The sequence below is a fragment of the Nematolebias whitei genome, chromosome 1 (genome assembly GCF_014905685.2).
Source record: "Nematolebias whitei isolate Nwh7 chromosome 1, NemWhi1, whole genome shotgun sequence".
In the NCBI taxonomy this organism is placed as follows: domain Eukaryota; kingdom Metazoa; phylum Chordata; class Actinopteri; order Cyprinodontiformes; family Rivulidae; genus Nematolebias; species Nematolebias whitei.
The window spans coordinates 35,846,877-35,855,876 of record NC_056498.1 but is presented as its reverse complement, the minus strand read 5'-3'; the positions used below and the strand labels follow the sequence as shown (position 1 = coordinate 35,855,876).

Below are 9,000 nucleotides of genomic sequence, written 5' to 3'. Positions count from 1 at the left end.
GCAGTTTGGTTCTGTTAGCAGTGAGGTTATTTTAGCAGCATGGTACTCTTATGCATTTAAACGGTAACGTCAAACCTTCGTCTCTTGAATTAGCTGAACATTTTGAACCACAAATGGCTAAAGTAGCTCAAGCTGCAGTTTAGAGGAACACGTTTTTAAGTAATTAAACATTTATCATTTATTTATGGCGCATGCTGACAGACCAGATGTTTACACGTCTGTCGCTCACACCGAGGGTCCGACAGTAAAGAAATCCCATCAAATCCTTCGTGTGGCCGGTGAAACCCGTTGGGGACGGTTAAAGCTCGGCTGACCCTCGCCGTTCTTGGAGTGGAATAAAATCTTTGGTCGGAGGTCGGTTTGGCGGATCTGAGCGGGCGTGGTGATCTGCGTCGTCTTTCCCAACCACGTGACTGATTTGTTTTTCTTTTAATTTTTCTAATGTTGCTCTCATCAATGAGAAACTAAACTTGTGTTGATTTTTTCCGAGGAGTCCGTATGAGGGAGAGGGTCGGGATGAGGGCAGCAGGTGAGACACAGAACGGCCCGTAACAATCCTAAACCCGCCTTTAATCCGCCCCCCCAGATCAGTAGACCAATCAGTAGTGGGCTTGTTGTGCGTGGATAAGAGGGTGGGGGCTGAGCTGTAATTGGGTGGTGATGGTGATAATGGTTGACCCAATCAGGGGTGGGGCTGTAGCAGGTGATGGTGGTGATGGTTTGGAGCTGCATGGTGGTGGGGGTGTGTGTGGGGGTGGGCAAGAAAATCATCATTTAGGCACCGACGTGTGTTTGTGTGGAACCTCACCTACGTAAAGCCCTAATTGCTTTTGATCTGAAACACAAATTCACACACAGGTGCTGACCCTCCTGCTGCCCACGGGTCAAAATGCCCCACAGGGGTCAGTTTGACCCGTGGGCAGCAGGAGGGTCAGAAGTTTAGCTCGTCTTCATCACACATCCTCATCATTTTTGTTCTTCCTCTCGATTCCTCCTCTGCACGCCCTCTTCTTGTCCCGACTTTTTATTTTATTTTAAATCTCTCGTTTCTGAAACTTGTTTCCTCTCTTTGCTCGCCTCCTCTCCCTCCCTCCCTCCTTCCTTCCTCCCTCCCTCCTCTTTGTTCGCTCCTCCTTCCTGTCCCTCCCTCCCGTCGCTCCACGCAGGTCTGTGCTGAGCAGTACTGTAGACAAGTCGGAGAAGACGTCCGGCGGCGTTCTCTCCTCGTCTTCCAACAACGACGAGAACAACTCCTCACCGGGGTCTGGCAACACCGGTACATCCTGTTAACTGTATACCTGTTTGTAGTGTTAGCAAAATATCTTGTGAACCATTGTACATATTTTAATGAAGCTCTCAGAAAGTAATCATTGGATGTACTCGACACAAACAACTCATTCAGCTTTGGGGTCAACCCAATTCAAGATGGCTGCCACAGCTAAGCAACCTCTTCAACACAGAAATAGCTACAGTTTAGTTTTACAGATATTTAGCTAAAGTTTGGTGTGGAAGTAGCTGAGAGTCATACCTGATGACCTGAAAAATAAGAGGTACCGACTTCCATTGGGGTGTGTGGCTGTGACTAGGTATAAGAAAGTCTCCCTTTGGAAATTGGGTTGCCAGGTCAAAATCTAAGATGACTGCCGCCATATTTGTATATTTGTTACCCTTGTGAGCTGGAGAACTTCAAAAATAAGCAAAGTGCCAACATCCATTTTGCTGTGTTGCTGAATCTAGTAAGAAAAATTACTACAAAAACACGTCAAAATCCAAGATGGCCACCGCCATATATAAATAAACTGACCACCCTGATCATTTGGGACAACTATACCCTGTTAACCCGCCCAGGGAACGGATCTAAGGGAAACACTGATGTAGTTTATATATTTCTTCAATGTATAGTTTCCTCTAATGACTGGGGTGGCTGAAGATTAATCTATGTTGGCTAAGGCCACCATTGACCACCCCATGGCTCCTCCCTTGAATAAGCTTACACAAATGTTGAGGTTTATCCACATTCCCTGATCAATTCCAGTTCAGAAAACACTTAAAAGCTACAAACATTAGTTTAAACCAGTGGTTCCCAACACTGGTCCTTGAGGAACACCATCCTGCATGTTTTACTTGATTACAACTGATTTGAATGAATGGGTGATTAACCAGATTCTGCAGAACTTGAAGAATTAAATCACTGAAGCAGGTGTGTTGGAGTGGAGAAACTGAAACATGCAGGATGGTGTTCCTCAGGGACCGTAGTTGGGAAGCACTGGTTTAAACGGTGTCTGGTATTGGTTCTCTGTATTAAAAACCAGTGTCGTCTCCTCCCCCTTCTAGGTGGCACCGGCACCCCCCCGGCCAACGCCAGCCAGAAGGATACGGCCAAGCCTCGCTCCCTGAGGTTCACCTGGTCCATGAAGACCACGTCGTCCATGGAGCCCGCGGAGATGATGCGCGAGATCCGCAAGGTGCTCGACTCCAACAGCTGCGAGTACGAGCTGCGCGAGCGCTACATGCTGATGTGCGTGTCGGGGAACCCGGCGCGCGACGACTTCGTCCAGTGGGAGATGGAGGTGTGCAAGCTGCCGCGCCTCTCCCTCAACGGCGTGCGCTTCAAGCGCATCTCGGGCACGTCCATCGCCTTCAAGAACATTGCCTCAAAGATCGCCAACGAGCTGAAACTGTGAGCGGGAACGAGCCGAGAGGAAGAGGCGTGATGGGTGGGGGGTAGGGGGCGGGGGGCACACTGAGGTAAGCTAAAGATTGTTGTGGAGGCCAACGTCTGAACGTAGAGCTGCCGGGTCTGAGACTACAAACCTTTTCTGATGGAGACTCAGAGCTGACCTCCCCACTGAGGGGGCGGGGCTTCAGTCTAAGACGTTCCACTCTTCTGCATGATCTTCTCTTTTTTTATTTTTATTTTTGTAGGAGTCACACTTTGATCACTTGGACCACTCCAGCGTTTCCTCCTATTTATTCAGTTTCTCTGCACGCTCTTCGGTTTTATTTTTGTGGGGGGGTCGAGGTGCACACGGGAGCCTTATCTTGCTGTTTTGATTCTGATCTTCCTGAGAAGTGAACGGACTCGAGCTGAGCCAGGACTTGTTGTTGAAGCACACACACACACACACATAATTAGATGGTTAAAGGACTCCACCTAATCGAACTCCTCCTCAGCTTCTCCTCCTGCCCTTGAACTCACCGCCCTCCTCCTCCTCCTCCTCTTCCAGCACAAACACATCCAACCTTTTCACTCCTTTTTCTCCGTTTTGATTTCGTCTCTCAGCGCCGGGTCCTCGGGGTGGGGGGCTCAGACTCGCCGTCGATCGTTAAGTTCGTACCGTTTTCGTTTGAATTACTTTTAAAGAGCTGTGCACTGGAACAAGAGGGGCGTCGTTGAACCTCAACGGAAGATTCTTGATGGATTTTATGTTGCCTTTTATTTTTAGAAAGAAAAGACAATTTTCGGGGGGAGGTTAGTTTTTTATAATTTCTTTGTACTGTTTTTAATTATTTTTTTTCCCCCCTCCGGATGTTTGTCGGTATGACTCGATTGGCGTCACGCCTTCGGATCCAGAACCCCTCACGTTGCCACCCCCCCTCCTCTGTTACAGGTCCCAAAAGCAAACTCGCAAAGTTTTATGTGTATTATTAGAAGAAGAAGAAAAAGATCACTGGAAAACAAACAGTTGACGATGAATGGTGAATTATTTTCCTGATAATATATTTTTGTGTCGTTGAAATTTTGGGTTTGTACAGATTATTGGGGGGGGGGGGGGGGTGTCTCGGATCATATCGTTTGCTGCCTTTTTTTTAATTTTGGCGTAATGCACATTTAACTTCCTGCTCTGATTTAACACCAACTCCCCGCTCAAAGTGCAGATTATTATTTAATGATGATGATGATGATGGTGAGGGCTACTGCTGATTGATTTCTGGCCTTTTTTAATTTTTTTAATTTTTATTATTATTAATATGAATATGAATTAAAAGCCTTGTTGGTCCAGAATGGCTTGAAGCAAAGAGAGAAAAAGGATTCTTGGTTTCTCTCGGATCAGAGCACTCGTTCACGCTCCCCGATCGCTCGCCGCGTTTGATGCTCAATAAAATAAAATCAATAAAAAATATAAAAGGGGGTTGAAAAAAGCTCGTCAGGTTGTCGTACCCAACTCAACACTCTTCTTTCTTTTCGTCGCGATGACAACGTTTAGGTTTTTTTTTTTTTCCCCCGTTCGGTTTTTACGACGTCTGGATTTTTCTGTTGATCATTGTTTTACGGTGCTGGGTGTTGGATTCAAATTATTATTATTATTATTCAGGCTGTTCTCTCTTTCAGGGCTGATTTTATTTTACAAATTTGTTGTTTTACATTGCTGTAATTTACGTTGATTTAAATGTGTTTTGAGCAAACTGTAACTGTAGTGGTGTTTTGTTTTATTTTTTTCCGGGGGTCGGGGTGGGGGGGGGGATGATCAACTCCTTAAAAAAATGTAATATTTGTTCTTTTTTTGTGGAAAGACAAAATGATGAAAAATTACAATGATAGTAATAAAACAATACTATAATGACGGCCTGGCTCTGAATGTTGAAGATTAACTCGTCGACGTTGAACAGAAATAATTCGTCTTCTGAGAACAAACTACCGTATTTTCCGGCGTATAAGTCGCAGTTTTTTTTCAAAGTTTTGCCAAATTAACTTACTGTGTTTTCCGCCCTATAAGTCCGTTTTTTGCATAATTTACATGCCCTGCGACTTAAACGCCAAAGCAACATATTTATAAACCATTTTCTACACGAGATGTGACCGTTTTCATCCTTTTATATCAGTGAGTCGTTTTGATGGAATGGTCGTTGTCTGATATTTAACTTTATCGCTAATATCGACCGATACCAATACCATGCCAATAATATTGTCATCGTGTTTTCCCAAACTGGTTCTCTGCATTTAACCCATGCGCCCCAGGTGGAGCAGTCGGCAGCCGTTGAAAGCGCCGGAGGAGCAACTGGTGTCTTAGCAAAGACGTGCTCACCTACAGATTTGTGAACAATGTTTGAGAGAAAAAGTCCTTTTGTACACAAAATAAATAAATCTTTGAGTTCAGCTCATGGAAAATGGGAACAAAAACAAAAGTTGCGTTTATATATTTTTTTCCGTGTATGTGTTGGACGGCCATCTTAATTATGAGGAAACTGCTTTCTAGTTTTTTTATTTAAAAGTAGTTTCCTCAAATGGTTGGAGGTGGTTGGTGCATTGGTAGAAAATTCATCGATGGTGGCCGTCACTGAGGAAAATCAACTTTCCTCTGTTCTCCAGTGTAACCCCTCTCCACTGGAACATCTCGCACCAAAAACATTAAGGCTCACCTGCATCCCGTTCCAGACTCGCTCATCAAATCCTTCATCGGCGTACGCTTCGTGTGCATCTGTGGCTTTAACTCTAAAATAAATGACTTTTTACGAAGGTATGCTAAAGTAGTATGGACACGTTTGTTAGTCCCTTAAAAACCGAATCTGAAGGGACCAGACACCGGGTAGTTTGACGTTTACAGAACTGAACCTGGAGCAGAGACCGTCACCGTCTGAGGAGCTCAGGAGGAAGATCGTTGGTCTCCACGTTAAAGGTAGAAGCTTCATGTTCCACTCACCACAGCAACCAGTTTAACACGTATATGGTTTGAGACTGGACCACAGCTCAGAATGTGGACGCATAAGGAAATGCGACCCCGGGTTCATTAGAACGGATGAAGAGCCAAGGAAACCATTCAGAACCCGACAAACTCACCAGAACGTATGTTGAGCCCCAAAGTTTCTGGGACTGACGGGGTCAAACTGAAGCTTTTGGCTCCGGTCACATCAGTAGTTTGTGTTTTATTGTGGAAGGGTACAAAAAAAAACATCCAAACTGTTCTGGAAGAGCTACAGCTAGCTGCCAACACAGTTAGCCTTTGCAAATAAAACTAATGTAAACATTAATAAAATTAAGTTATTGATGTGGTTTTAAAACTGCAGCGATCCACTTTGATCGTGTTCCACTCGAACTCGCCGTTCACTCGAACATCCAGTCAGAATTCAGAGCCATCTACAACAGGTAAGACAGTGTTTGTTCATGTCCTGTTCACAGAACCCTTCCTGAACCGACCCGTTTTAATTTAAAAGATCCTTTGAGCCTGGTTTCAAACAGGATGTTGGTGTTTATTCTACACGTCAGCAAAATATCATGTGAATCACTGGGTGAAACCTCAACTGGTTTATTTTGAAGGCAACACAATTCAAAATGGCCGCCACAGATGATCGCAGCTCTAAGTCGGTCAGTTTGACCAACGATGAGCTAAAATTAAAGTGGTAGTAGCTGAGAGTATTCCATAAGACCAAAGGTGGAGATTTTAATCAGCTGATATTTAAAGTTCGTTGATCAGAAACAAACTGAAACATTTGGACTTTTTAGTTTTGAACAGTCGGTTCCGTCTCCACGATGTGAAAAAGTTCTCACGTACAGAACGAACGTAGAAAGAACAAATATGGTTTTTACGACGAAGGAGCAGAACCTGAACGCTTCATGGAAAACAACAGGATGAGGATGATGAAGACACTTTCAAACTAAATTAAATAACTTCCTGAAGACGAACGCGTCTCGAACAGTTGGACGTCCCGTACATTTGTTCAAAGACGTGAATGAAAAAACGAGACGATTGGAAGAAAAGACGGATCATTTCCTCCAGATCACCTTTGACCTCTGACCCCTCCTGGCTTTGGACCGGACGCTGAATCCACGACTAAACCTTGATGTTTAAGTTTATTCGTAACAGACATTTGACTCCTCCATTTACAGGAAACCAACAAATTAAAACTTGAGTTATCGTGGACCGTGTGTTTGGGACCAGAGTCGTGTCCGGCTGCAGGGCTTTAAGCTCCGCCCCCTTAGTCGCAATCATGGCGTCACTAAAAAAAAACTAACGTCAACGTTGTAGCAATCAGGAAAAAAACGAAGCAGACATTTTGATGTACAAGATGATCTAAAGAAACGTTAAAGCTGCTACAGGTTGTCACCATGGTAACCACACTCCTGTGTCTCACTCCCTGACTTGTAGGTTAACTGAAAACAGTCGCTGTGTTAAAGGCAGAACTCTGAGTCTGATGGTCAAACATGAATTTTAAGGTTTTTAGTGTTTGATGTAGAAGATATAAAGTTCAAAATAAAAACTTCCTGCTTTGAGGAGCTTATTTTCAACTGAAATCTGCAAGTCGGGGTGAGCGGCCATTTTGGAGGGATTACAGTCCTAAATCGGTGAAAGAAGACAAAACTGCTTTTGTTTTGAAATTTAAGCTGTACAAAATTAAAAAATGGAAGTTGTAGTAGTGAACAGTGCAGCAGAGGATTAGAGTCGCAGTGCTGGAATTATTTTTATCCTCAATTCTGAGATTAAAGTCAGGAATCCATTTATCTACCGTATCTTCCACCGGATAAGTCGCATCACTCCAAATATTTCTAATAAAGCAGAAAAAACAAAATAACTCGCTTCGCTGTATAAGTCGCATCAAATTATGCGTCACCGCCGACCACCCGGAAACGTGGGCCAGTGTTGTGCCGAAAATCGATTGGCTGCCAAATGGCGGCCGTGCACGCGAGGACTTTAACAAGAATTTAACAAGACAGACACTTGAAAATAATTATTTGATCGACGTTATAGTAAAGTTGAGTCTCAGTTGAACTTCTCCTTAATAAATTAACTTTGACGGTGAAATGCAGCTGATTTGACGTTTGCTCCAGGAGTTCTGGAGCGAGGCAGAGGTGGCTCTGTATGGCAAGCCAAGTGCCTCATTAATAGACACCTTTACCTATTAACGAGACACTTTGCTTGCCATATTAAGTCGAGGGCCCTCTAGTGGTTGAAAATGGTAGTGTTCAATATTTTCCATGTCAGAATGAATGAAATTGTCAGATTTCAGTCAAAAATTGGATTATAAATATGGAGTAAAATAAATAAGTTGCAGGGTATGCAAATGAGGAAAAAAAAAGTGTGACTTGTACGCCGGAAAATACGGTAATTGACTTTTTTTTTTTTTCAGAATTAAGGGGGAAAAATAGTTTTTGCATCATGGCCCTAATCTTCTTCCGTAAAACAGTTTGTTTGCAAACACTGGAAAAAAATTAAAAAAGTAGAACTTGACACCAAAGTCCAGCAGAACCAGTCACTTCATGTGCAAAGTTCCGTGGCCCGTTAGAACTTGAAAGGATTCTACTGTGAAGTCCGTCTTTCGTGCTGCCAAAAGTTCCAGCACGTTTATTTTTGATGGAGCTGAACGTTTTGATTACTGTCACGTTTTTTTGTTTTTCACCGTGGACTCTGTTCATGCTCTTGAAGGGGGCGGGGCTTAAAACCTTCCAACCTGATCTGGGATCAGCCTGCGGGGAACGTTGGTCCCAAAATGGACTCTTCTGTTGCCGCAAGGAATCAGCTTTTAGACAGGACGTTGGCGAGGCGTAAGAGGTCAAAGGTCACATCCTCCACACAGATGTGGATTCAGTTCTTTTTTTAAATCAAGTCCAGTTACAGGTTTTATTTCGGCTCTTTGTTGGTCAGTAATAATTAAAGAACGATCTAAACTACGAACAGTAACTGGAGTCGGGCTCACCTTCGCTCCTCCAGGTAAAACTAACACCACGTGGAGCGAGGAGGAGATCTCTGCCTCCTCCTTTCCATTTTTTTTCTACAAAAACAAAACGATGGACCCAGCCGGGTCACAGAGGCTCGTTTCTCTGCAAAAAGTACCTTTAAGTTTTTACTGGATCCTCTGAGGATCTGAAAAGTTAAAGCAAAACTCAGGAGGACCGACTCTTCACGGGCTCAGCTCCTCTTCATCAGATCTCCTTTGTGTGTCCTGCACCAAAGACCACAGCTGTCCTCCATCCAGATGTTCAGCAGCTGGAGACGAGCAGGTGTGCAACAGCAGTGTGTGTGTGTGTGTGTGTGTGTGTGTGTGTGTGTGTGTGTGTGTGTGTGT

General features: G+C 44.0%; 1 protein-coding gene across 5 annotated transcripts in view; it reads left to right on the top strand.

The window, feature by feature from the left end:
* mark2b (MAP/microtubule affinity-regulating kinase 2b) overlaps positions 1-3,748 on the top strand; it is a 50,242-nt gene extending 46,494 nt beyond the window's left edge. For 3 of the 5 annotated variants that reach the window (XM_037676679.1, XM_037676663.1, XM_037676671.1), the window contains 3 exons: positions 491-529; positions 1,167-1,276; positions 2,335-3,748. In XM_037676679.1, coding sequence (XP_037532607.1) covers positions 491-529; positions 1,167-1,276; positions 2,335-2,684 — 499 coding nt within the window. In that variant the 3' untranslated portion in view covers positions 2,685-3,748. The remainder of the gene's footprint in view (positions 1-490; positions 530-1,166; positions 1,277-2,334) is intronic. The other 2 variants (XM_037676694.1, XM_037676687.1) reach the window with 1 other exon arrangement.
* The last annotated feature ends 5,252 nt before the right edge of the window (positions 3,749-9,000 follow it).